The following is a 27,325-nucleotide window of genomic DNA, read 5'->3' as shown; positions in this document are numbered from 1 at the left end:
TGGTGTGGTGGACCAGGCCCAACAGAAGGGTGGGTTTGAGGTGGCTGCTGACTCTGCAGTCCTGTGGTGTCTCGATTTGCCTCTCTGGAAGGTGACCTATTTTATGGATGAGGCATGGTTAGGGGAAGACATACTTGCCTCAGGTTGCATACCTATCCTGGCTGGGGGCAGGAAACTTGGGTTTTGTTCTATTTATTTACTCAAAAAAAAAAAAAAAAAAAAATCCAGGCGTGGTGGCTCACGCCTGTAATCACAACACTTTGGGAGGCTGAGTCAGGTGGATCACGAGGTCAAGAGGTCGAGACCAGCCTGGCCAACATGGTGAAATCCCATCTCTACTAAGAATACAAAAATTAGTTGGGTGTGGTGGCACGTGCCTATAATCCCAGCTACTCGGGAGGCTGGGGCAGGAGAATTGCTTGAACTCAGGAGGCGGAGGTTGCATTGAGCCAAGATCATGCCACTGCACTCCAGTCTGGGTGAGAGAGCAAGACTCCTTCTCGAAAAAAAAAAAAAGGAAAAGTTCAGGTGTGCAGCATACAACCCGAACAGCTGTACAGGGCAGTCCTGTGAGGGGCGGGTATAGTAGCCTTGGGGACTTTGAGATCTTCATTCAGAATCTCCCCCACCCCCAAAGTGCTCCAACGAGGCTGTATTGGTGGCCACCTTCCACCCCACGGACCCCACTGTGCTTATCACCTGCGGGAAATCTCACATCTACTTCTGGACCTTGGAGGGGGGCAGCTTGAGTAAGCGGCAAGGCCTCTTTGAGGTGAGTGCCGGGGATTTGGGGGACAGGCTGGCCCTGAGAGAGGTAGTCAGGGACAGGCAGGGAGGCAGCAAGATCCCCCACAGGGTGGCCGGGGTTTGGGATTACAGGGACGCTGAGATGTTGCCTGCTGGGGCCTCAGTTTCTTTCTCCATACCATGGTGATGATCCGCCTTAACTCTGGATTTAAGAGGGTGGCCGGGCACCATGAGGTGGAAGGATCGCCTGAGTTTACGGCTGCAGTGAGCCGTGATCACTCCAGCCTGGGTGATAGAACGAGACCCTGTCTCAGAAAAAAAAAAAAAAAAAGTCGTGAGGATTCAAAGGGATGAAGAGTATAGCAGCTCCTAGCAGATAGTAAATGCTCAATAAATGGGTACTGTGGCGAGGTGGCTCTCGCCTGTAATCCCAGCATTTTGGGAGGCTGAGGTGGTAGGATCCCTTGAGCCCAGGAGTTCGAGACCAGCCTGGGAAACATGGTGAGACCTCATATCTACAAAAAATACAAAAATTAACCGGCATGGCGGTGCGCACCTGTAATCCCAGCTACCTGGGAGGCTGAGGTGGGAGGATCGCTTGAGCCAGGGAGGTTGACACTGCAGTGAGCCATGATGGTGCCACTGTGCTCCAGCCTGGGTGACAAAGTGAGACCCTGTCTCCAAAAAAAAAACCAAAACAAACAAACAAAAAAAACTGGGGTGCTGCAGTTGTCAATATGAGGGATAATCAGAGAACTCGGAGGCTGCCTGGCTGAGAGAGCCACAAGCTGAGGCAGACAAACTGAGTGGGAAGCAGAAGGTGGGAAGACACAGGGCTTCCTCTCCTAGGGGTCATTGCCTTTGGTGAGAGATGGGGCTTCCACCCCAAAAAGGGAAGCCCAGAGAACACTGGGCATAGGGATGAAACAGAGACACTGAGAAGGTGGAGTGAGGCAGGGAAGGGGACGTAGAGAGACTGAAGGTGAGGAGGGAGGAGGAGAGATAGGACGAATGAGGCGCTGACAGGAGTGGAGAAGTTAGGGGGACCAGGCCGGGCGCGGTGACTCACGCCTGTAATCCCAGCGCTTTGGGAGGTGGAGGCAAGTGGATCACGAAGTCAGGAGTTCAAGACCAGCCTGGTCAACGTGGTGAAACCCCATCTCTACTAAAAAAAGTACAAAAATTAGCCGGGTGTGGTGGCGTGCGCCTGTAATCCCAGCTACTTGGGAGGCTGCGGCAGGAGAATCGCTTGAACCCAGGAGGTGGAGGTTGCAGTGAGCCGAGATTGTGCCACTGCACTCCAGCCTGGCGACAGAGTGAGACTCCATCTCAAAAACAAAAACAAAAACTAAACAAAATTAGCCGGCCGTGATGGTGCAGGCCTGTAATCCCAGCTACTTGGGAGGCTGAAGCAGGAGAATCGTTTGAACCCAGGAGGTGGAGGTTGCTGTGAGCCGATATGTACCACTGCACTCCAGCCTGGATGACAGGTGAGACTATGTCTCAAGAGAAAGAGTCAGGGGGACCAGAGAGACGGCAGGAAGTGGGCCCAGGGGTAGGAAAGCGAGACAGTTGTGGTCAGAACCTCTAGGCCACCGGAGCACTGCAGGCGGGATGGAGGCAGGTGGGAGAAGTGATGCTCCACGCAGAGCCTTACACCCAAATGCATACAGGGGATTGCCTGGCCACGGTCCTGGGTGACAGATGACCTCTGGGAGGCTACCTGCTTCAGTGACGCTCTGAAACCTTCCTTTCCTCCCCCACCTTAGAAACATGAGAAACCGAAGTATGTGCTGTGTGTGACCTTTTTGGAAGGTGGCGACGTGGTCACGGGGGACTCTGGGGGGAACCTCTATGTTTGGGGCAAAGGTCAGTGTCACCCTATTTGTTTGGTCCCCAATCCAGTCTTCCCAAACACTCCTGGCTCTGCCTCCCTTCGTGGAATGCTGCTTGTGTGGAATGAGTGTAAACGGATGTCCAATTCCAACACCCCCGTCAAGGCTCAGCTCAAATATCCCCATCTCCAGGAAATCTTTATTGACTCCCCTCTGCCTTGACCTCTGGAAATCCCCTGTTAGGGATCAAGTCCAGATTATCAATGAATGGGTTAGTTCAGTTGTGGTTAGATGATGAATGGATGGATGGGCGGATGGAAGGAAGGACGGATGGGCAGATGCTTTGTCCCAGAGTGTGGATCAATGAATGAGTGAACGAAGGAATGAATGAAGGTGTGATCCTAGGAAATGGATGGAAGAATAAGTAAATGAATGTGTCATCCTCCTTAAAGGGAGAGTGACTAGGTAAAGGAACAAATGAGTGGGTTGTTACCACTAATGGCTAGCTATGTTAGTAAATAGGTTTTGTTTTAGGCAGTGGATCTATACAGCAATGAATGAATGAGTGAATGAATGGATGGTTGTTTCAGCCAATGGATTAATGTGTTATGAAGAACAGATTGTTCCAAGAAGTTAATCAATGATTGGATGAATAAATGACTTGATTGTCTTAGCCAATGGTTGAGTGAAGAAATGCTTGTTCCAACCAATGGATGACTTTATTAATAAACTAATGGGTTGAGGCTGGGAGAGTGGCTCATGCCTGTAATGCTAGTACTTTGGGAGGCCGAGGCAGGAAGATTGCTTGAGCCCAGGAGTTCTAGACCAGCCTAGGCAACATAGTGAGATCCCATATCTACAAAAAATTAAAAAATAATAATATGCTGGGCGCAGTGGCTCATGCCTGTAATCCCAGCATTTTGGGAGGCCAAGGCAGGTGGATCATCTGAGGTCAGGAGTTCGAGACCAGCCTGGCCAACATGGTGAAACCCTGTCTCTACTGAAAATACAAGAGAATTACCCAGGTGTGGTGGCGTGTGCCTGTAATCCCAGCTAGTTGGGAGGCTGAGGCGTAAGAATTGCTTGGACCTGGGAAGTGGAGGTTGTAGTGAGCTGAGATTGCACCACTGCACTTTAGCCTGGGTTACAGAGCAAGACTCTGTTTAAAAAAAAAAAAAAAATTAGCCGGGCATGGTGGTGGGTGCCTGTAATCCTAGCTACACGGGGGTGGGGGAGGTTGAAGTCGGAGAATCGCTTGAACCCTGGAGGCAGAGGCTGCAGTGAGCTGAGACAGTGCCACTGCACTCCAGCCTGGGCAACAGGGCAAGACTCCATCTCAAAAAATAAAAAAAATAAAAATAAAAAAGAGAGCCCAGCTTACCTGGAGGAAGTGAAACCACATTTGAGTCTTGAAGGATGGGAAATTAAAGAGAATTATTGTTTCTTCCTCTCCTCTCTTGGTCTCCTTCCTGACCTCACAGCCTTCAGCCTCGCCACCTCCAATTAGGTTTGTTCCCAGAAGCAAATGTAAATCTGACCCAATCCCTCCCCTTCCATTGCTCCCAGGTTCCCTTATGACAAGTCCATGCTCCTCACTGAGGCCTCCAGGACTCTGCCCGATCTGGCCCTGCCGTCTCCTGCCTTGACATGCATGCCCTTGTATGTTACACTTAATCACACCAAATCTCTATTAGTTCCCTCAGTTATCCATGTTCTTGCCTACTCTCTGCTTTTTGCAACAGAAACTTGTTCCTTCCACTTGGAACATTTTCCCGTCCTCTCTTGTCCCAGCTGACTCCTACCCTACCTCCAGATCCTTGCTCAGCTATCTCCTCCTCCAGGAAGCCCTCCCTGACTCACCTGGCTGGGTGGAGCCCTCTATGGGATCTCAGTCTCCTGGGTGTGCGCCTGAGTCTTCTGGGCCTGAACACCTGGGGTTAGCGCTGACTTACAGTGAGCCTTGCAAGGGTAGGGTGTGTGGTTGCCTTGGTCACCACTGTGTCCCCATATGAACCTGGGCCCAGAGCAAATACTGGTTAAAGAATTATTGATTGGGCCAGGCGCGGTGGCTCAAGCCTGTAATCCCAGCACTTTGGGAGGCCGAGACGGGCGGATCACGAGGTCAGGAGATTGAGACCATCCTGGCTAACACGGTGAAACCCCGTCTCTACTAAAAAATACAAAAAACTAGCCGGGCGCGGTGGCGGGCGCCTGTAGTCCCAACTACTCGGGAGGCTGAGGCAGGAGAATGGCGTGAACCCGGGAGGCGGAGCTTGCAGTGAGCTGAGATCCGGCCACTGCACTCCAGCCTGGGCGGCAGAGCGAGACTCCGTCTCAAAAAAAAAAAAAAAAAAAAAAAAAAGAATTATTGATTGAATGGGTTAATGGATAAAAGAATGGATAGGCAGATTGCCAGATGGGCAGATAGACGGGTGAATGGGTAGATAGATGGGAAAATAGAAAATGGGTGGATGTTTGTTTTTTGTGTTTGTTTGTTTGTTTGTTTGTGTTTGTTTGCTTGTTTTTGAGATGGAGTCTTACTCTGTTGTGCAGGCTGGAATGCAGTGGTGCGATCTCGGCTCACTGTAATCTCCGCCTCCTGGATTCAAGCAATTCTCCTGCTTTAGCCTCCCGAGTAGCTGGGACTACAGGCGCATGCCACCACACCCAACTAATGTTTGTATTTTTAGTAGAGATGGGATTTCACCATGTTGCTCAGGCTGGTCTTGAACTCCTGACCTCAAGTGATCCACCCGCCTCGGCCTCCCAAAGTTCTGGGATTACAGGCGTGAGCCACCACGCCTTGCCTAAAATGGATAGATAGAAGGATGCATCAACTGGTGAATGGTAGTTGACTGAAAGAGAGGATGGGCTGGTTGAGGTGGCTAGCGCCTATAATCCTAGCACTTTGAGGGGCTGAGGCAGGAGGACTGGTTGAGCCCAGGAGTTTGAGACCAGCCAGGGCAACATAGTGAGACCTCATCTTTACTTTTAAAAGTTTTTAGGCCAGGCACGGTGGCTCACACCTGTAATCCCAGCACTTTGGGAAGCCGAAGCAGGCAGATCACGAGGTCAGAAGTTCAAGACCAGCCCGGCCAACATAGCAAAACCCCATCTCTACTAAAAATAGAAAAATTCACCTGGCATGGTGGCGAGCACCTGTAATCCCAGCTACTCAGGAGGTTGAGGTGGGAGAATCGCTTGAACCCAGGAGGTGGAGGTTGCAGTGAGCAGAGATGGCACCATTGCACTCCAGCCTAGGGGACAGAGTGAGACTGTCTCAAACAAAAAAAAATTTTTTTTAATAAAGGATTTTTTTTTTTTTAAGACAGGGTCTCACTGTAGCGCCCAGGCTGGAGTGCAGTTGTGCCATCACAGCTCACTGCAACCTCTGCCTCCCAGTCTCAAGTGATCCTCCTGCCTCCCAAGTACCTGGGACTACAGGTGCCCACCACCAGGCCCAGGTAATTTTTGTATTTGTTAATAGAGATGAGGTTTCGCTATGTGGTCCAGGCTGGTCTCGAACCCTTGAGCTCAAGTGATCCACCCGCCTCAGCCTGCCCTCTCTCTCTTTTTATTTTTTTCTTTTTGAGACGGAGTCTCGCTCTGTGCCCAGGCTGGAGTACAGTGGCATCATCTCGGCTCACTGCAAGCTCCGCCTCCCGGGTTCATGCCATTCTCCTGCCTCAGCCTCCCAAGTAGCTGGGACTACAGGCACCTGCCACCACACCCAGCTAATTTTTTGTATTTTTAGTAGAGACGGGGTTTCACCATGTTAGCCAGGATGGTCTCAATCTCCTGACCTCGTGATCTGCCCGCCTCCGCCTCCCAAAGTGCTGCGATTACCGGCATCAGCCACCGCGCTCAGCCAGCCTGCCCTCTCTTTTTAAAAAATTGTCTTTATTAGGTTGGGTGCCATGGTTCATGCCTGTAATCTTGGCACTTTGGGAGGCCGAAGCGGGCAGATCACTTGAGTCGAAGAGTTTGAGACCGGCCAAGAGAGTGAAACCCTGTCTCTACTAAAAATACAAAAATTAGCTGGGTGTGGTGGCACATGCCTGTAATCCCAGCTACTCCAGAGGCTGAGACATGAGAATCACTTAAACCCAGGAGGCAGAGGTTGCAGTGAGCCAAGATCGTGCCACTGCACTCCAGCCTGGTCAACAGAGCAAGACTTTGTCTCAAAAAACAAAACAAAACAAAACAAAAAACAAGAGAGGGCAAATGATTGGATGAGAGGTGGGTTGATGGATAGATGGCAGGGTGGCTGACTGGATGGATCAGTAGAGAGATGGGTGGATGAATGGGTAGGGTGATGGATGGATAGTCTGGTGGATGAATGGGTGATGAATGGATGAGTGGATAGTGTTCATCTAACAGACCAGTAGATAAGTGAGTGGATGGATGTGTATATAGGCCAAAGGGTGGATGGATGGATGGGTAGATGTTAGTTCAGATGGTTTAATGAATGGATGATAAGGTATTGTATTTGAGTGGGTATGTGGCAGGTGCTTGGGTGGTTGGGTGGGTGGAAGAGCAGATAGAAAGGTGGAAAGGTGGGGCCGGGCATGGTGGCTCATGCCTGTAATCCCAGCACTTAGGGAGGCCGAGAAGGTGGATCATTTGAGGTCAGGAGTTTGAGACCAGCCTGGCCAACATGGTGAAACCCGTCTCTACTAGAAACTCAAAAAATTAGCCAGGTGTGGTGGTGGGCACCTGTAATCCCAGCTACTTGGGAGGCTGAGGCAGGAGAGTCACTTGAACCTGAGAGGCAGAGGTTGAAGTGGTCCGAGGTAGCACCACTGCACTCCAGCCTGGGCGACAGAGAGACTCTGTCTCAAAAAAAAAAGAAAAGAAAAGAAAAAGAAAGATGGGGCCGGGCGCGGTGGCTCAAGCCTGTAATCCCAGCACTTTGGGAGGCCGAGGCGGGTGGATCACAAGGTCAGAAGATCGAGACCATCCTGGCTGACATAGTGAAACCCCGTCTCTACTAAAAATATATAAAAAAAAAAATTAGCCGGGCGCGGTGGCAGGCGCCTGTAGTCCCAGCTACTTGGGAGGCTGAGGCAGGAGAATGGCATGAACCTGGGAGGCGGAGCTTGCAGTGAGCCGAGATCACGCCACTGCACTCCAGCCTGGGCGACAGAGCGAGACTCCGTCTCAAAAAAAAAAAAAAAGAGCCGGGCGCGGTGGCTCAAGCCTGTAATCCCAGCACTTTGGGAGGCCGAGACGGGCGGATCACGAGGTCAGGAGATCGAGACCATCCTGGCTAACACGGTGAAACCCCGTCTCTACTAAAAAATACAAAAAAAAACTAGCCGGGCGAGGTGGCGGGCGCCTGTAGTCCCGGCTACTCGGGAGGCTGAGGCAGGAGAATGGCGGGAACCCGGGAGGCAGAGGTTTCAGTGAGCTGAGATCCGGCCACAGCACTCCAGTCTGGGTGACAGAGCGAGACTCCGTCTCAAAAAAAAAAAAAAAAAAAAGAAAAAGAAAGGTGGAAAGGTGGGTGAGAATGTATGGACATAGGCTTGAGAGTTGAAGATGCTTTCAGGGGTCAGCACAGAGGTCGCTTCTCCCTGTTGACCCTGCCCCTGGCCACCCTGCAGGTGGGAACCGTATCACACAGGCGGTGCTGGGCGCCCATGACGGTGGCGTGTTTGGGCTCTGCGCCCTGCGGGACGGGACGCTGGTGTCCGGAGGGGGCCGTGATCGGCGGGTGGTCCTCTGGGGTTCTGACTACAGCAAGCTGCAGGAAGTGGAGGTGAGGAGGGGCAGTGGGCTCAGGTGGGGGTGGAGAGACCCCCCCATCTCACCAGGGCTGCCAACACCAGACCCTCCTCCCCACAGCATGTCACCCCACGCCCACCCCTGTGTGCATCCTACTCATCTTCCCTCTTATCTGCCCACCCAGGTCCCCGAGGACTTTGGCCCTGTGCGCACTGTGGCAGAGGGCCACGGAGACACACTGTACGTGGGGACCACCCGCAATTCCATCCTGCAGGGCTCCATGCACACGGGCTTCTCGCTGCTGGTCCAGGTGCGCCTCCCTCCACTTCACCCCTCCCCTCTTCCCAACTCTTCCCCTGGTCTTCCCTGCATTATCCACTCCCCCTCCCCACTCCTAGTTCTCCTCACCTCCCTGCTGTGTCCCTTCTCTGACCTGGCCCTGACCCAGGACCCCTTCCCAGGATCCAGCAACCAAGAGTTTAACTCCGAGCACAGTAGAGGGGCCCCAGGCCCCTGCTCCAACTGTGCTGCCTCCTGCCACTCTGATTGGGGGTGGCATCCTTCAGGTTGGTGAGTGTCCCTACAGGTTGTCCCATGGCTGCAGACACCCTGGCCACACACCTCTCGGTCTCCAGCTCCACAGACTGGGGAAGGCTCTGCTGGAGTCTGCTCGCATTTCTTCTCGAAGCTCAAATGCCTGCTCCTCCCTTCCTGGCCTCCTCCCTCCCTCCCTTGTCCCTGACCCAGTTAAATAACTCACCTACCGGGAAGCACTCTATTTATACTTTTTTTTTTTTTTTTTTAATTTTTGAGACAGAGTCTTACTCTGTCACCCAGGCTGGAGCACAGTGGTACAATCTTGGCACATTGCAACCTCTGCCTCCCAGGTTCAAGCGCTTCTCCTGCCTTAGCCTCCCGAGTAGCTGGAATGACAGGCATGTACCACCACACCCAGCTAATTTTTGTATTAAAAACAGGTTTTCGCCATGTTGGTCAGACTGGTCTCAGACTCCTGACCTCAGGTGATCCACCCACCTCAGCCTCCCAAAGAGCTGGGATGACAGGCATGAACCACTGCGCCCAGCCCATACTATTACATTGGCTATAATAATTATTAATTGTAATATTAATATTACTTTGGAACACCGAGGCTGGCAGATCACTTGACATCAGAAGTCGAGACCAGCCTGGGCAACATGGTGAAACACCATCTGTACTAAAAATACAAAACATTAGCTGGGCATGGTGGCGTGTGCCTGTAATCCCAGTTACTCAAGAGGCTGAGGCAGAAGAATTGCTTGAACCTGGGAGGTGGAGGTTGCAATGAGCTGAGATCCTACCACTGCACTCCAGTCTGGGTAACAGAGTGAGATCCCGTCTCAAAAAAAAACTTTGTTGTAAATAATAATAGTTAGACATTTCCATTTTGTGACCACATTCTCTGAATTATCCTTATGTTTAGCATTTTATTTATTTATTATATCACGCAGCCTGGAATGTAGTGGTGCCATTTTGGCTCACTGCAACCTCCATCTCCTGTGCTCAAGGGATCCTCCTGCCTCAGCTTCCCAAGTAGCTGGGACTACAGGTGTGCACCATCACACCTGGCAAATTTTTGTATTTTATGTAGAGATGGGGTTTTGCCATGTTGCCCAGGCTGGTCTCGAACTCCTGAGCTCAAACAATCTTCCTGCCTCAGCCTCCCAGAGTGCTGGGATTACCGGCCTGAGCCACCGCACCCGGCCAGCATTTTCCATCCACGATTTGAGTGAGCACAAGAATGCTATGAGGCACACACACCAACTGGCTCCATTTTACAGACGATCAAGCTGAGGTTCCAAGGAGATGTCACCTGCCTAGGTGACTGCCCTCGGTCAGTAATAGAAGGCCGAGGGTCAGAGCCATCAGGTTTAGTGCCCTCCATGAGGTCCCTCAGACTTCTGGGCTCTCTGTCTGGCTGCAGGCAGACTCCACGAGGGCCTTCCCAGATCCTTGGAGCTGGAGACCTGGGAGGCGTGTGGCCAGAGTGCAGCCTGTTTGACCCCTGAGATCAAGCTCTGAGCCACCATGCCCTCCTGCCTCCCATTGTGCAAAGAAGAAAGCAGAGGTCCCTGGAGAAGGGGCAGGGTTTGCCTTGAGTCACACACTAGGGCATGGGTTCAGATGCCCAATCGAGGCCCCCTTCAGACACACCGGGAAAGGTCTTCCCTGGGTCCCGCTGGGGCAGGGTGAGTTATCCAGCACTTGTCTGGCATTAGGGTTGGGTGGGAAAAGGCCAGGGCTGCTGTCTCCATCCTGCTGTCCTCCTTTTCCACCAGGGCCATGTGGAAGAGCTGTGGGGCCTGGCCACACACCCCAGTCAGGCCCAGTTTGTGACCTGCGGGCAGGATAAGCTGGTGCATCTGTGGAGCTCAGAGTCCCACCAGCCCCTGTGGAGCAGGATCATCGAGGTGAGGGGCCCGGGGACTGGAAACGCACCGTCCTAACAGAACTACCTTTCCCCATGTGTCAGATCTCAGCACATTAGACTGAAACCAAACAAGGTCTTTTTTTTTTTTTTCCCTCTTTGAGATGGAGTCTCATTCTGTCACCCAGGCTGGAGGGCAATGGCATGATTTCGGCTCACTGCAACCTCCACCTCCCGGGTTCAAGCGATTCTTCTGCCTCAGCCTCCCACTCGAGTAGCTGGGATTCCAGGCACACACCACCACACCCAGCTAATTTTTGTATTTTTAGTAGAGACGGGGTTTCACCATGTTGGTGAGGCTGGTCTCAAACTGACCTCATGATCCGCCCACCTTGGCCTCCCAAAGTGCTGGGATTACAGACATGAGCCACCAAGCCTGGCCCAAACAAGGTCTTTTTAAGCAGGGTGGGGGTTTTGTCCAGGGAATTGGGTGCTTAGAAGCTCTCTCAGAAGGGGTGGAGGAGTAGGTTCCTGACTGGAAGGGAGCCCAGGACGACACAGAACCATCCTGTCGGGAGCTGCCATGAGGAGCGGGGAGTCAGGAGCCGCTGAGTTCAAGGAAGGTGTGACTGCTGCAACAGTCAAGTGTAGAGCTACACTGTCCCATAGGGTAACCACTGGCCACACATGGCTATTCACAGTTAATTAAAATGTAAACAGAATAAAAATTTCAGCTGGGTGTGGTGGCTCACACCTGTAATCCCAGCACTTTAGGAGGCCGAGGCAGGTAGATTGTGTGAATCTAGGAGTTTGAGACCAACCTGGGCAACATGGCAAAACCCCATCTCTACAAAAAACAAAACAAAACAAAAATCAGCTGGGCGTGGTGGTGGGTGCCTGTAATGTCAGCTACTTGGGAAACTGAGGCAGGAGAATTGCTTGAACTTGGGAGGCAGAGGTTGTAGTGAGCTGAGACCGTGCCACTGCACTCTAGCCTGGGCGACAGAGCGAAACTCCATCTCAAAAAAATAAATAAAAATTAAAAGAATTAAAAATAAAAGTAAAAAGAGTCTTAAAATTCTGGATGCCCTTTGTCCCAGCATTCCCACATCTAGGAAATTATCTAAAGAAGTTGTCTTGGATGAATAAAGCTGTGGGAATTTAGAAGAGGAGTAAGGAAGGTTCCAGGGACAGCGGTGACAGGAGGAATGTCTTCTGTTCAGGCTAACATGTTACAGGAACGGAAAGAGGAATGGCTGCCATGGTGTCTGGGGTGGTGGTGTCCCAAAGGGCAGCAGAGGGAGGGGAGAGCCCTCATCCCAAGATTAGACTTGGCCCTGAGGCAAGAGAATGGCCAGATGGACATGGGGCCCCAGCTCTGAGCCCTGCCTCTTCTTTCTCCCTTCTCAGGACCCTGCCCGCTCAGCCGGCTTCCACCCCAGTGGCTCTGTCCTGGCTGTGGGTACAGTGACTGGCAGGTAAAGCTGAGGACGGCATTTCGGGAGGGCTTCTCTGCTCCCTGGGTAACTGGCCCTTCTTCCCTCTCTCCTACTTGCCCAAATCCCACTATTTAGCAAGCCCCGATCCCTCAATATTCCTCTGGCTCACTGCAGCCTCCGCCTCCCAGGTTCAAGCGATTCTCCTGCCTCAGCTTCCCGAGTAGCTGGGATTACAGGTGGCCACCACTATGCCTGGCTAATTTTTTTGATTTTTAATAGGGATGGGGTTTTACCATGTTGGCCAGGCTGGTCTTGAACTCCTGACCTCAAGTGATCCACCTGCCTCAGCCTCCCAAAGTGCTGGGATTACAGGCATGAGCCACCGCACCTGGCCTTGTTTTGTTTGGGATAGAGTCTTGCTCTGTTGCCCAGGCTGGAGTCCTGTAGCATGATCCCAGCTCACTCCAACCTCTGCCTCCCAGGTTCAAGCAATTCTCGTGCCTCAGCCCCCCGAGTAGCTGGGATTACAGGCACATGCGCCACCACGCCCGGCTAATTTTTGTATTTTTAGTAGAGGCGGGGTTTCGCTATGTTGGCCAGGCTGATTTTGAACTCTTGACCTCAAGTGATCCACCCACCTCGGCCTCCCAAAGTGCTGGGATTATAGACCTGAGCCACCGTGCCCAGCCCAGATCTTTTCTGGGGTCCTTCTGATCCCTCCCTCAGACCCCACAAATTGCCGCCCCTCTCTGTCAGATCATCTGACCCCTCCTCCCCCCCACCACGCCCTCTCCTTCAAGATGGCTGCTGCTGGACACGGAGACCCATGACCTGGTGGCTATCCACACAGACGGCAATGAACAGATCTCAGTGGTCAAATTCTCCCCAGGTAAGCGGCAGGCCTGGGACACCCAAGCGGCAGGGCCAGGGGACAGAGGCTCAGAGTTCTTGGCAGGGGGAGGGGTGGAGCCTTCGAAGGGAGGCCTATGAGGGACGCAGTGGGGATGGAGCTGGGGACTGTTGAGGGGGCTGAGTCTGGGCAAGGAGGGGGCGGAGCCTGGGTGCCTCCTCATAGCCCCCCTCCCCCTCCCCCAGACGGGGCGTACCTGGCCGTGGGCTCCCACGACAACTTGGTGTACGTGTACACGGTGGACCAGGGCGGCCGCAAGGTCAGCCGCCTGGGCAAGTGCTCGGTGAGTGGGCAGTGGCCCCCAGCCCGCGCCGCCACCCCGCCCAGGGGGTGCAGAATTAACCAATTTTCTACCTCAAGGGAGCGCAACTTTCAACACTCAACTGACTGTGCCCTGATCAGAGCAAGGAGTCTTGGCCCCGCCCACACATTCACCACCTCGTGTTCTAAGCCCGCCCCTTTGTGTAGCCCCGCCCCCACGTGCTAAGCTCACCATCTGTGTAGCCCCGCCCCTCACGTTCCGAGACCGCCCCTCTGTGTAGCCCCGCCCCTCACATTCTCGAAGCCAGCTCCTCTGTGTCTAGCTCTGCCCACCTGTTCTAAACTACCATTGTGTTCTAAGTGCTTTTTGTCTAGCCCTGCCCATCACAGTCTGGCCCCGCCCACAGTAGTCTGGCCCTGCCCCCACACTCCAAAGGCCTGTGTATCCTTCCTTTAGTCCCATTGTGTTCTTGCCCTACCTCTGTATTTGACCTTCCACTTTCCTGATTTAATCCTGTCCCCCTCTCCTTGGTTCCGCCCTCTGCAGCTCTAACACCATCCCTTCCCTCCCCCGCAGGGCCATTCCAGTTTTATCACCCACCTGGATTGGGCCCAGGACAGCAGCTGCTTTGTCACCAACTCCGGGGACTATGAGATTCTGTACTGTGAGTTCTCCGGGACCCAGAGACATTTCTTCCTCCGTCTCATTTGCAGACTTCCCTGAGTTCTGGGACAGGAGGCAGGGGCTTCAGGTCTCGCTCCCTTAGCATTCAAGGCTGGTTCTGATTTGGAATTCAGGGACTGCTGGCTTATTTTCCCCCTGGTGTACCCCACTTTTAGTCAGTTCCTCCCCTTTCTGGTTGGATGAGTAGGATGCAGGGATGCAGGTTTCTTTTTTACATTTTTAAATTTTTAATTTTTATTTATTATTATTATTGTTATATATTTTTTGAGACGGAGTCTTGCTCTGTCCCCCAGGCTGGAATGCAGTGGTGCGATCTTGGCTCACTGCAAGCTCCGCCTCCCGGGTTCAAATGATTCTCCTGCTTCAGCCTCGCGAGTAGCTGAGATTATAGGCGCCTGCCACCACACCCATCTAATTTTTTAATATTTTTAGTAGAGACGGGGTTTCACCGTGTTAGCCAGGATGGTCTCAATCTCCTGACCTCGTGATCCGCCCGCTCGGCCTCCAAAGTGCTGGAATTACAGGTGTGAGCCACCGCGCCCAGCTGTTTAATTTTTATATTTTGAGATGGAGTCTCACTGTGTTATCCAGGCTGGAGGGCAGTGGCACGATTTTGGCTCACTGCAACCTCCACCTCCTGGGTTCAAGCTATTCTCCTGCCTCAGCATCCCAAGTAGCTGGGATTACAGGAGCACACCACCATGCCCAACTAATATTTCTGTTTGTATTTTTTTTTGAAATGGAGTTTCCCTCTTGTCTCCCAGGCTGGAATGCAATGGTGTGATCTTGGCTCACTGCAGCCTCCACCTCCCAGGTTCAAGTGATTCTCCTGCCTCAGCCTCCTGAGTAGCTGGGATTACAGGTGTCTGCCACCACGCCCAGCTATTTTTTTTTTTTTTTTTGTATTTTTAGTAGAGACGGGGTTTCACCATGTTGGCCAGGATGATCTTAAACCCTGACCTCAGGTGATCCGCCTGCCTCGGCTTCCCAGAGTGCTGGGATTACAGGCATGAGCCACCACGCCCGGCCTAATTTTTGTATTTTTAGTAGAGATGGGGTTTCCGCATCTTGGCCAGGCTGGTCTCAAACTCCTGACCTCAGGTGATCCAACCGGACGCGGTGGCTCATGCCGCCTCCTGGGATTACAGACATGAGCCACCACGCCCTGCCAGATGCAGGTTTCAAAGCAGATGCTCCCGCTTATGCAGCTGGCTGTGAAGACCCAGCATGCAGCCTTCTCAGCCAGTCCTGACAGGTGGAATGAGCCCTGGGACCTTAGCCTCCTCTGTCTTGGACCTCAGCTCCCACTGTCTAAGAAAGGGACGGGTTTCCTGTGTAGTTCTTCCAACTCTGAATGTCTCCTCCCATTTTCTGCCCCAGGGGACCCGGCTACCTGTAAGCAGATCACCAGTGCAGATGCTGTGAGGAACATGGAATGGGCCACAGCTACTTGTGTCCTGGGGTTTGGGGTGTTTGGTGAGTTCTGGAATGAGAGAGGTCTCCCTGAGGACAGGAGTTCTGAGAGACATCCCTGCTGGTGGTTTCCAGAGTCGTACTGTTTACCTCCAGTGTAGGAAGCTCACTCCTTTACTGCATGTGGGCTGTGTTTGTGTAAGAGGAAAGGGTAGGGTGAGATGACTGATTAGAGCTGTAATAAAATGAAACCAAATGGGCGTGGTGACTGGCCAGGAGAGACCACACTGACGGTGCCCTAGCCAGCCATTCATTCAGGCACGAAATCAGCGAACACATATTCCCTGAGCAGTTCTGTGCCCGCTATGGGCTTGGCAGTGACCATGACTGAGGGCCCTGCTCTCCTGGGGCTCTCAGTCCAGTTGGGGAGGCAGACTTGTCCCCAGACAGTGCTGACGCAGAGTGAGCAGGGCTGGGACAGGGAAACCTAGGGTGGGGCATCTGGCCTAGTCTTGGAGGGAATCAGGGAGGGCTTCCTGGAGGAAGAGACATCTGAGCTAGGACCTGGAGGATGAGGAGTTACTTTCCAGGGCAGTGGAGAAGGAAAGCAGTCTCTAGGCAAAGGGAATAGCACATACAAAAGCCCAGGCGTGTCACAGAGCTTGGCATTCGGAGAAATGCAGGGAGGCAGGGTGGCCAAATCATTACAGAGTTTAACGGGAGCACTGATGAGGGATGAGGCTGGAGCAGTGCATGGGGCCCGCTGAGGCTTAGAACCATAGACCTTCTTCTAAGATCACCAGGGAGCCATGGAAGGGTTTTGAGCAGAGCAGGGGCAGGCTCGGATTCACATTTTAAGAAGGTCATTCTGGGTCGTATCCTTGGATAGATACAGGCTAGGTCGGAACAAATTAGGGTGGCTGGTGTGGCAGTCTGCTTCTCTTGGCAGTCCCTGGCTCCAGCTGACATCTTACAACTTACCTCCATCTTGCCCACAGGGATCTGGTCCGAGGGGGCGGATGGCACTGATATCAATGCTGTGGCCCGCTCCCATGATGGGAAGTTGCTGGCTTCAGCTGATGACTTTGGCAAAGTTCACCTGTTTAGTTACCCGTGCTGTCAGCCTCGAGTGAGTCCCTTGGGGAGATGGGGGTGGATAGGGGTAGCAAGCAGGGGTGGGGACAAGATTCAGGCAGCTCTGGTCCAACCCCACCCCTTCTCTGAGCCTCAGTTTCCCCATCTGTACAAGGAGGACAGTGGTCTTGATCCCAAGGGCCTTTCTTAATCCAAAGGTGGATGAATTTCAGAGTGTGCCATGCTGAAGACATGGTTCTCTTTTTTTTTTTTTGAGACGGAGTCTCGCGCTGTTGCCCAGGCTGGAGTGCAGTGGCGCGATCTCGGGTCCCTGCAAGCTCCGCCTCCCGGGTTCACGCCATTCTCCTGCCTCAGCCTCCCGAGTAGCTGGGACTACAGGCGCCCGCCACCATGCCTGGCTAATTTTTTGTATTTTTAGTAGAGACAGGGTTTCACCATGGTCTCGATCTCCTGACTTCGTGATCCACCCACCTTGGCCTCCCAAAGTGCTGGGATTACAGGCGTGAGCCACGGTGCCCAGCCGAAGACATGGTTCTCTAAAATTCTGAGCAACTGTAATTCTGAGCTCTTTGGTTCTTTTATCCTTGTTAACTCAGTAAATATTTATTGAGCACCTACTATGTACCTGGGCACAGGATATACAACCAGATCTTACAAGTTTTTAAGAGAGGCCAAGGTCAGGTGCAGTGGCTCACACCTGTAATCACAACACTTTGCAAGACTGAGGCAGGAGGATCGCTTGAGGCCAGGAGTTCAAGACCAGGCTGGGCAACAAAGTGAGACCCCATCTCTACAAAACACACAAAATTAGCTGGGCATGGTGGTGCACGCCTGTAGTCCCAGCTACAAGAAAGTCTGAGGTGGGAGGATTGCTAGCCCAGGAGGTTGAGGCTGCAGTGAGCCATGATTGCACCACTGTACTCTAGCCTGGGTGATAGAACAAGACTTTATCTCAAAACAAAGACGAAAACAAACAAACAAAAAAGCTGGACGTTAATTTTACCATTCTCTGGTTCTAACAGAAGAGGGGTTGTTTCAGCATTTTCCTAGGAAATTTTCATGCATAAAAGCAGAAAGACTAGTACAGTGACCCCTCCTGTACCTGTTACCCATGTTCAACTATTACCAGATTTGGTATATTTATTTCATTTGTTTCTTCTTTCTCCTTTCTCTTCGTTTTTTATTTTTCAGACAGGGTCTCACTCTGTTGCCCAGGCTGGAGTGCAGTGGCATGGCACAATCTCGGCTCACTGCACCTTGACCTCCTGGACTCAAGCGGTCCTCCCACCTCAGCCTTCTGAGTAGTTAGGACTACAGGCGTGCATCACCACACCTGGCCAACTTTTGTATTTTTGATAGAGATAGGGTCCCTGTTGCCCAGGCTGGTCTTGATCTCCTAGACTTGAGCAATCCTTCCCACCTTAGTTTCCCAAAGTGCTGGGATTACAGGCATGAGCCACAGCACCTGTCCTGGTCTGTAGTTTTAAGAAACTGCATATGTAGCCAGGTGTGGTGGCTCATGCCTGTAATCCCAGCATTTTGGGATGCCAAGGTGATGGACCACCTAAGGTCAGGAGTTTGAGACCAGCCTGACCAACATGGCAAAACCCCGTCTCTCCTAAAAATACAAAAATTACCTGGGCGTGGTGGCAGGTGCCTATAATCCCAGCTACTCAGGAGGCTGAGGCAGGAGAATCGTTTGAACCCGGGAAGCGGAGGTTGCAGTGAGCCAGGATCATGCCACTGCACTCCACTGAGCGACACCGCACTGAGTGACAGAGTGAGACTTTGTCTCAAAAAAAACCCACAAAAATTAGTCAAGCCTGGTGGTGCACGCCTGTAATCCCAGCTACTGGGGAGGGTGAGGCAGGAGAATTGCCTGGACCCGGGAGGCAGAGGCTGTAGTGAGCCAAGATCATGCCACTTTACTCCAGCCTGAGCGACAGCAAGGCTCTGTCTTTTTTTTTTTTTTTTTTTTTGAGACAGAGTCTCACTCTGTCGCCCAGGCTGGAGTGCAGTGGCCGGATCTCAGCTCACTGCAAGCTCCGCCTCCCGGGTTTACGCCATTCTCCTGCCTCAGCCTCCCAAGTAGCTGGGACTACAGGCGCCCGCCACCTCGCCCGGCTAGTTTTTTTGTATTTTTAGTAGAGACGGGGTTTCACCGTGTTAGCCAGGATGGTCTCGATCTCCTGACCTCGTGATCCGCCCGTCTCAGCCTCCCAAAGTGCTGGGATTACAGGCTTGCGCCACTGCGCCCGGCGGCTCTGTCTTTAAAAAAAAAAAAAAAAAAAAAAAAAAACACCACACACACAAAAACACATAGGCTATCTTTTAGCCCTCTAAATTAAGCATTCATGTTTAAAAAAACAAGGATAATTCTGGCCGGGCACGGTGGCTCACGCCTGTAATCCCAGCACTTTGGGAGGCCGAGGCAGGCGGATCACCTGAGGTCAAGAGTTCAAGACTAGCCTGGTCAACATGGTGAAACCCAGTCTCTACTAAAAATGCAAAAAAAGGAGTCGTGGGTGGTAGTGGGCGCCTGTGATCCCAGCTACACAGGAGGCTGAGGCATGAGAAATCACTTGAACTTGGGAGGCGGAGGTTGCAGTGAGCTGAGATTGCACCACTACACTCCAACCTGGGCAAAAGAGTGAGATTCTGTCTCAAAATAATAATAATAATAAAAAGAAGAATTCTTACATATCCACAAGCCTCTGACCACTCCTACTCATTAACATTAATTTCTTCTTCTTTTTTTTTGAGACAGAATTTCGCTCTTGTTGCCCAGGCTGGAGTGCGATGGCGCGATCTCAGCTTGCTGCAACCTCCGCCTCCTGGGTTCAAGCGATTCTCCTGCCTCAGCCTGCCAAGTAGCTGGGATTACAGGCTTGCGCCACCATGCCTGGCTAATTTTGTATTTTTAAAATAGAGACAGGGTTTCTCCATGTTGGTCAGGCTGGTCTTGAACTCCCAACCTCAGGCGATCCGCCTGTCTCGGCCTCCCAAAGTGCTGGGATTACAGGCGTGAGCCACCGTGCCCGGCAACATTAATTTCTTGTATGCCTCATCCCTAGGGAGGCAAAAACAAAACATCAATTCCTAAATATGATCTCATAGCCAGTACATATTCACATTTCCTTGATGTGCCCCAGACTGGCCTTCTACGGTTGGTTTGTTTGAATCAGGGTCCAAACTGCATTTGCTTATGTCTCAAATCTCAGCATGTAGAACAGCCTTCCCCATGTGCATGCTGTTTCCTCTATTTATGCCATTAACTTGTTGAATAAACCAATTCAGTTGCCCTGCTGGGTTTTTTGTTGGTTTGTTTTTGTTTTTTTGACAGTCTCCCTCTGTCGCCCAGGCTGAAGTGCAGTGGCATGCTCTCGGCTCACTGCGACCTCTGCCGCCTGGGTTCAAGTGATTCTCATGCCTCAGCCTCCCAAGTAGCCGGGGCTACAGGCGTGTGCCACCACACCCAGCTAATTTTTTGTATTTTTAGTAGAGACGGGGTTTCACCACATTGGCCAGGCTGGTCTCGAACTCCTGACCTCAAGTAATCCACCTCCACCTCGGCCTCCCAAAGTGCTGGAATTACAGGTGTGAGCCACCACACGCAGCTGTTCTGGGTTTTTTTTTTTTTTTTTTTTTTTTGAGATGGAGTCTCACTCTGTCGCCAGGCTAGAGTGCAGTGTCACAATCTCGGCTCGCTGCAACCTCCGACTCCCTGGTTCAAGCGATTCTCCTGCCTCAGCCTCCGAAGTAGCTCAGATTACAGGCATGCTCCACCACGCCCAGCTAATTTTTATATTTTTAGTAGAGACGGGGTTTCATCATGTTGGCCAGGATGGTCTTGATCTCCTGACCTTGTGATCTGCCTGCCTCGGCCTCCCAAAGTGCTGAGATTACAGGCGTGAGCCACTGCACCTGGCCTCCGTTGGTTCTTCAAGGGTTTATTAGCCCTGGCAACATTGGGACACCCCATCGCTATGAAAGTAAAAAAAATTAGCCAGGTGTGGTGGCGCTTATCTGTGATCCCAGCTATTCGGGAGACTGAGGTGGGAGGATCCCTTGAGCCCAGGAGGTTGAGGCTACATTGAAGCTGTGCTCATGCCTCAGTGACTTCACTCTAACCTAAGTGATTTAAAAAAAAAAAAAAAAAAGAGGAAGAGCAGAGAAGAACTGGGTCAAGACAAGAGGACCATGATGGAGTGGCATTGTCCCCACTGACCTTTCTTTACTTACTTCTTTCCTTATAACAGGCCCTCAGCCACAAGTACGGTGGACACAGCAGCCACGTGACAAATGTGGCCTTCTTGTGGGATGACAGCATGGCCCTGACCACGGGGGGCAAGGACACCAGTGTGCTACAGTGGCGGGTGGTCTGATGAGTCCAGGGAAGAGTCAGGTGTCAGGGCAGGAATTCTATTTTCGGGAGATGTCTATTGCCGAGTAGAGTAATATATACCCAGAGTATGTCTATAGCAGAGGGGTTTATGGGGGCGGGAGGGTAGACTGACAGAAGTCTCTATTTATCCGGGTGGGATGAGGGAATCACATTGCTTTGGGGATCCACTGGTGTTTGGTTTGGGGTGTTTTTTAAGTTTTTTCTTTTATATCATCCAGAAATAAAGACACGTGCACTATGGTGTGTCCGGTCTGTGTATTTGTATGGTGTGTACCTACACAGTTGTGTATGTGTATGGATGTGTGTGTGTATTAGTGTATTAGCCCGTTTTCATGCTGCTGATAAAGACATACCTGAGACTGGACAATGAAACGCACATCTCACATGACGGCAGAGAAGAGAAGAGACTTTGTGCAGAGAAATGCCACTCTTTTTTTTTTTTTTTTGAGACGGAGTTTCGCTCTGTCACCCAGGCTGGAGTGCAGTAGTGCCATCTCGGCTCACTGCAAGCTCCCCCTCCCGGGTTTACTTATGCCATTCTCCTGCCTCAGCCTCCTGAGTAGCTGGGACTATAGGTGCCCACCACCATGCCCAGCTAATTTTTTGTATTTTTAGTAGAGACGGGGTTTCACCATGTTAGCCAGGATGGTCTCGGTCTCCTGATTTCACGATCCGCCCACCTCGGCCTCCCAGAGTGCTGGGATTACAGGCATAAGCCACTGTGCCCGGCCAAAATGCCACTTTTTAAAACCATCAGATCTTGTGAGACTCATTCACTATCAACAAGAACAGCATGTGAAAGACCTGCCCCAAGATTTAATTACCTCCCACCAGTTCCCTCCCACAACACCTGGGAATTCAAGATGAGATTTGGGTGGGGACCCCACCAAACCATATCAGTGTGTTACAGTGCTTGTGATGAGGGACCGTTGTTATTTAGGTCTTCATTGGAAGCAAGCAATAGAAACCATCTTGCTCTAACTTGGATTAAAATAAAACTTTCTGGCCCGGTGCGGTGGTCCACACCTGCGATCTCAGCACTCTGGAAAGCTGAGGCAGGTGTATCACCTGAATTAAGGAGTTCCAGACCAGCCTGGCCAACATGGTGAAACCCTATCTCTTAAAAAATACAAAACAATTATCCAGGTGTGGTGGCGGGCACCTGTAGTCCCAGCTACTCGGAGGCTGAGGCAGGAGAATTGCTTGAACCTGGGAGGCAGAGGTTGCCGTGAGCCGAGATCGCGCCACTGCACTCCAGTCTGGGTAACAGAGTGAGACTCTGTCTCAAGAAAATTAAAATAACGTAAAATAAAACTTTTTTTTTTTTTTTTTTAGATGGTGTCTTGCTCTGTCTCCCAGGCTGGGGTGCAGTGCCATGATCTCGGTTCACTGCAACCTCTGCCTCTCAGGTTCAAGCGATTCTCCTGCCTCAGCCTCCTGAGTAGCTGGGAACACAGGTGCTTGCCACAACACCTGGCAAATTTTTGTATTTTTTTCTTTTTTTTTTTTTTTTTTGAGACGGAGTCTCGCGCTGTCACCCAGGCTGGAGTGCAGTGGCCTGATCTCAGCTCACTGCAAGCTCCGCCTCCCGGGTTCACGCCATTCTCCTGCCTCCGCCTCCCGAGTAGCTGGGACTACAGGCGTCCGCCACCTCGGCCGGCTAGTTTTTTGTATTTTTTAGTAGAGACGGGGTTTCACCGTGTTAACCAGGATGGTCTCGATCTCCTGACCTCGTGATCCGCCCGTCTCGGCCTCCCAAAGTGCTGGGATTACAGGCTTGAGCCACCGCGCCCGGCCCCTTTTTTTTTTTTTTTTTTTTTTTTTTCTTTTAGACGGAGTCTCACTCTGTCACCCAGGCTGGAGTGCAGTGGCGTGATCTCGGCTCTCTGCAAGGTCCGCTTCCTGGGTTCACGCCATTCTCCTGCCTCAACCTCCCAAGTAGCTGAGACTACAGGCGACTGCCACCATGCCCAGCTAATTTTTTTTTTTTTGTATTTTTAGACGAGGTTTCACTGTGTTAGTCAAGATGGTCTCGATCTCCTGACCTCGTGATCTGCCCACCTCGGCCTCCCAAAATGCTGGGATTACAAGCGCGAGCCACCGTGCCCGGCCTGTATTTTTTAATAAAGAGTTTTCACCATGTTGGCCAGGTCGGTCTCGAACTGACCTCAGGTGATCTGCCCGCCTTAGCCTCCCAGAGTGCTGGGAATACAGGTATGAGCCACCATACCCGGGCTGATCCTTCACTTTTTAAAAAGCCAGCACCCTCTACAGTCACATTGTCTTATGCACCAGCCATTTGAACCCTCCCTTTCTGAACTTGTCCACTGCGGAACTCCCATTCAGCCAGCAGTGACCAGACCTATGCTGGAGATAGGATACCAGCCCCAGTGAGACCCAAGCCATCACAACCCTTAGGGCAGAAGGGACAGGGAGGGAATTTGTTACCCATCTCCAGGGACAGGCAGAGTTCCCAGAGGAGCTGTGGTTCAGAGGAAGGGGCCACGGCCACTGTGGGACTAAGGGAAGCAGTAAGGGGCCCAGGAAGTGAATGTACCCTGACCTCTCTCCACCGACCCCGTGGATGGAGTTTGCACTAGCCTTATCCTATCACCCTTAGGTCTAGAAGACAGTTTTCTGCTGCTCTTGGGTCAAAGCCTCTTCTCCTCCTCCCTTCACTGCCTACCTTTCATCCCTTCACTACCTACCTTTCATTGCCCAGGTTCTGGGAAAGTGGCCCAGCGCTGCGAAAGCGGCCCGTTCATTGGGAATCCGGGTGCTCTTTCGACCCCTGGTGGCCAGACTTGGACCTACATGGAAAAATGCACCAAGAAAGTTCTGCTGGAAAAGTGCTGGTGATTCTCCACGTGACCTTCCTCCACCCCAGGGTCACTCTCAGCCTTCCTTCCCTAGCTCGGGGCCCTGGGAGACTGCCGTGTGCAAACTCTATCCGCAGGGTCGGTGGAGAGAGGTCAGGATATTTGCTTCCTGGGCCCCTCCCTGCATCCTGCACTCACAGTGGCTGTGGTTCCCCTCCTCTGAGCCGCAGCTCCTCTGGGAACTCGAGCAGTCCCTGGAGACGGTAATAGACTCCCTCCCTGTCCCTTCTGCCCTAGGCTGGCGATGGCTTCGTGCCCACTTCGGCTGGTCCCCTGGTGCCGCCCCATCCTTTGTGGCTTTCTCCACTCTGCCCATCTCTCCATAAACTGCCCATAAACGCTCCCAGTTAAACTCGGGACTGGCCACTTGCTTCCCTCCAGGACCCTGATCAAGTCTCAGCATAAATTTAGGGTAAGCCAGAGAGAGAAGGGGACCCTAAGCCCACCAATGAGCATTCAGAATTTATCTTTTTATTATTATTATTTTTTGAGTCATTCTCACTCTGTTGCCCAGGCTGAAGTGCAATGGCACGATCTTGGCTCACTGCAACCTCCACCTCCTGAGTTCAAGCAATTCTCCTGCCTTACAAGTACCTGGGATTACCGGCATCCACCACCACACCCAACTAATTTTTGTATTTCTACTAGAGATGGGGTTTTGCCATGTTGGCCAGTCTGGTTTGAACTCCTCAACTCAAGTGATCTGCCCACCTCAGCCTCCCAAAGTGCTGGGATTACAGATGTGAGCCACCGCACCTGGCCAATATCCTGAGTCTTGATTTGGGTGTTTAATTACATGGTATATTCAATTTTCAGGATTCCTTATACTGTTCCCTTAAGATCTGAACATTTTAATTAAATTTTTTGAGACTAATTGTTAATTAAATGTAATTTTTAATTACATTTATTTTTTAATCACGGTTAATTTTTAATTTTTTTTTTTTTTGTAGAGATGGGGGTCTCACTTTGTTGTCCAGGCTGGTCTCAAACTCCTGGGATCAAGTGATCCTCCCACCTCGGCCTCCCAAAGTGCTGGGATTACAAGCATGAGCCACAGAGCTTGACTGCCCCTTTTTCCCTCTCTGTTTCCCAGGCTGTAGTGCAGTGGTGTGATCTTGGCTTACTGCAATCTCTGCCTCCTCGGCTCAGGTGATCCTCCCACCTTGGCCTTCGCAGTAGCTGGGACCACAGGCACGCACCACCACCCAGCTGGCTAGTTAAAATAAATTTTTTTTCTGTAGAGACAGAGTCTTGCTATGTTGCCCAGGTTGATCTCAAACTCCTGGCTTCAAATGATCCCCCTGCCTTGGCCTCCTAAAGTGATGGGATTACAGGCATGAACCACCATACCTGGCCTACATTTTAATTTTAATTTAAAAATAAACAAAAAGGCCGGGCGCGGTGGCTCAAGCCTGTAATCCCAGCACTTTGGGAGGCCGAGACGGGTGGATCACGAGGTCAGGAGATCGAGACTATCCTGGCTAACACGGTGAAACCCCGTCTCTACTAAAAAATACAAAAAAAAAACTAGCCGGGCGAGGTGGCGGGCGCCTGTAGTCCCAGCTACTCGGGAGGCTGAGGCAGGAGAATGGCGTGAACCCGGGAGGCGGAGCTTGCAGTGAGCTGAGATCTGGCCACTGCACTCCAGCCTGGGCGACAGAGCGAGACTCCGTCTCAAAAAAAAAAAAAAAAAAAAAAAAAAGAGCCAGGCACGATGGCTCATGCCTGTAATCCCAGCACTTTGGGAGGCCAAGGCATGCTGATCACTTGAGGTCAGGAGTTCGAGACCAAACTGGCCAACATGGTGAAAACCTGTCTCTACTAAAAACACAAAAATTAGCCAGGTGTGATGGTACGCACCTGTAGTCCCAGCTACTCGGGAGGCTGAGGCAGGATAATCACTTGAACCTGGGAGGTGGAGGTTGCAGTGAGCTGTGATGGTACAATGGCACTCCAGCCTGGGGGACAGAGCAAGACTTTGTCTCAAAAAAACAAAAAACAAGCTGGGCACCATGGCTCATGCCTGTAATTCCAGCACTTTGGGAGGTCGAGGTGGGCAGATCACCTGAGGTCAGGAGTTTGAGACCAGCCTGGTCAACATGGTGAAACGCTGTCTCTACTAAAAAAAAAAAAAAAAAAAATTGCTGGGTGTGGTGGTTCATGCTGATATTCCCAGCTACAAGAGGCTGAGACAGGAGAATCACCTGTACCCGGGAGGAGGAGGTTGCAGTGAGCTGAGATCATGTCCTTGCACTCCAGCCTGGGCACAGCAAGACTCTGTCTCAAAAAAAAAAAAAAAAAATCAAACCTGACAGCTATCATTTTTTAGTGTTGTATGCCACGTCTATCTGAGGTCCCTTAACCAATAATGAATTCTCACGATTAGTTTATGAAAGATGTAAAGTCAAAAATAAAAATAAGCTAATGTTTTAGGAGCACTTATCATTCATTTGTTCACTCCCTGAAAACAGTGTATTTTTTTCTTTTTTTTCTTTGAGATGGAGTCTTGCTCTGTTGCCCAGGCTGGAGTGCAGCGGCGCGATTTCAGCTCACTGCAAGCTCCACCTCCCGGGTTTATGCCATTCTCCTGCCTCGGCCTCCGGAGTAGCTGGGACTACAGGTGCCCGCCACCACGCCCAGCTAATTTTTTTGTATTTTTAGTAGAGACGGGGTTTCACTGTGTTAGCCAGGATGGTCTCGATCTCCTGACCTCGTGATTTGCCTGCCTTGGCCTCCCAAAGTGCTGGGATTACAGGCGTGAGCCACCGCGCCCAGCCCGAAAACAATGTATTTCACACCTATCACCTGCCCAGCTGTCTTGTAGGCAACAGACATGCAACAGTAAACAAGCCAGACACAAAAATGACACTCCTCCTGGTAGGAAGGCAGACAACTAGAAAAAAATAAGGGAAACGGAGAATGTCACCTTCCCCAAAGGGTAGGGGGAAAGTAAGGCAGAGAAAGATGGGGAGTGTTGAGGTTTGGTTGGCGTATTTTACAGCCTTGATAGCACTGACACAATGAAATGAAACCCCCAAGAGAAAAGGACCATGATGACCGGCCTCGGTGGCTCAGTCTTATAATCCCAGCACTTTGGGAGGCCAAAGCAGGAGGATGGCTTGAGCCCAGGAGTTTGAGACCAGCCGAGACATAGTGAGACCCCTGTCTGTAGAAAAAAATTGTTTAAAAATTGGCCAGCTGTGGTGGCGCATGCCTGTGGTCCCAGCAACTCAGGAGGCTGAGGTAGGAGGATCACTTGAGCCTGGAAGGTTGCGGCTGCAGGGAACCATGATAGTGTCATTGCATTCCAGACTGGGCAAAAGAAAAAAAGACGTCGGGCACGGTGGCTCACACCTGTAATCCCAACACTTTTTGGAGGCTGAGGTGGGCAGATAGCTTGAGCTTAGGAGTTCGAGACCAGCCTGGCCAACATGGTGAAACCCCATCTCTATTAAAAATACAAAAATTAGCCGGGCATGGTGGTGCATACCTGTAATCCCAGCTACTTGGGAGGCCAAGGCA

At 51.6% G+C, this 27,325-nt stretch overlaps 1 protein-coding gene across 16 annotated transcripts in view; it reads left to right on the top strand.

Annotated features, from left to right (window-relative positions):
* EML2 (EMAP like 2) overlaps positions 1–21,167 on the top strand; it is a 38,138-nt gene extending 16,971 nt beyond the window's left edge. For 9 of the 16 annotated variants that reach the window (XM_074023912.1, XM_045378618.3, XM_074023911.1 and 6 more), the window contains 12 exons: positions 638–772; positions 2,517–2,616; positions 8,189–8,343; positions 8,494–8,619; positions 10,628–10,759; positions 12,127–12,194; positions 12,956–13,044; positions 13,251–13,348; positions 13,904–13,991; positions 15,392–15,487; positions 16,423–16,553; positions 20,779–21,167. In XM_074023912.1, coding sequence (XP_073880013.1) covers positions 638–772; positions 2,517–2,616; positions 8,189–8,343; positions 8,494–8,619; positions 10,628–10,759; positions 12,127–12,194; positions 12,956–13,044; positions 13,251–13,348; positions 13,904–13,991; positions 15,392–15,487; positions 16,423–16,553; positions 20,779–20,904 — 1,344 coding nt within the window. In that variant the 3' untranslated portion in view covers positions 20,905–21,167. Of the gene's footprint in view, positions 1–637; positions 773–1,830; positions 2,106–2,516; positions 2,617–8,188; positions 8,344–8,493; positions 8,620–10,627; positions 10,760–12,126; positions 12,195–12,955; positions 13,045–13,250; positions 13,349–13,903; positions 13,992–15,391; positions 15,488–16,422; positions 16,554–20,778 lie in introns of those variants that run through there. The other 7 variants (XR_010583042.2, XR_012427725.1, XR_012427726.1 and 4 more) reach the window with 4 other exon arrangements.
* Positions 21,168–27,325: the final 6,158 nt, after the last annotated feature.

This window comes from Macaca fascicularis, chromosome 19 (assembly GCF_037993035.2).
Source record: "Macaca fascicularis isolate 582-1 chromosome 19, T2T-MFA8v1.1".
Taxonomy (NCBI): domain Eukaryota; kingdom Metazoa; phylum Chordata; class Mammalia; order Primates; family Cercopithecidae; genus Macaca; species Macaca fascicularis.
This window is presented reverse-complemented; position numbering and strand designations above follow the sequence as displayed.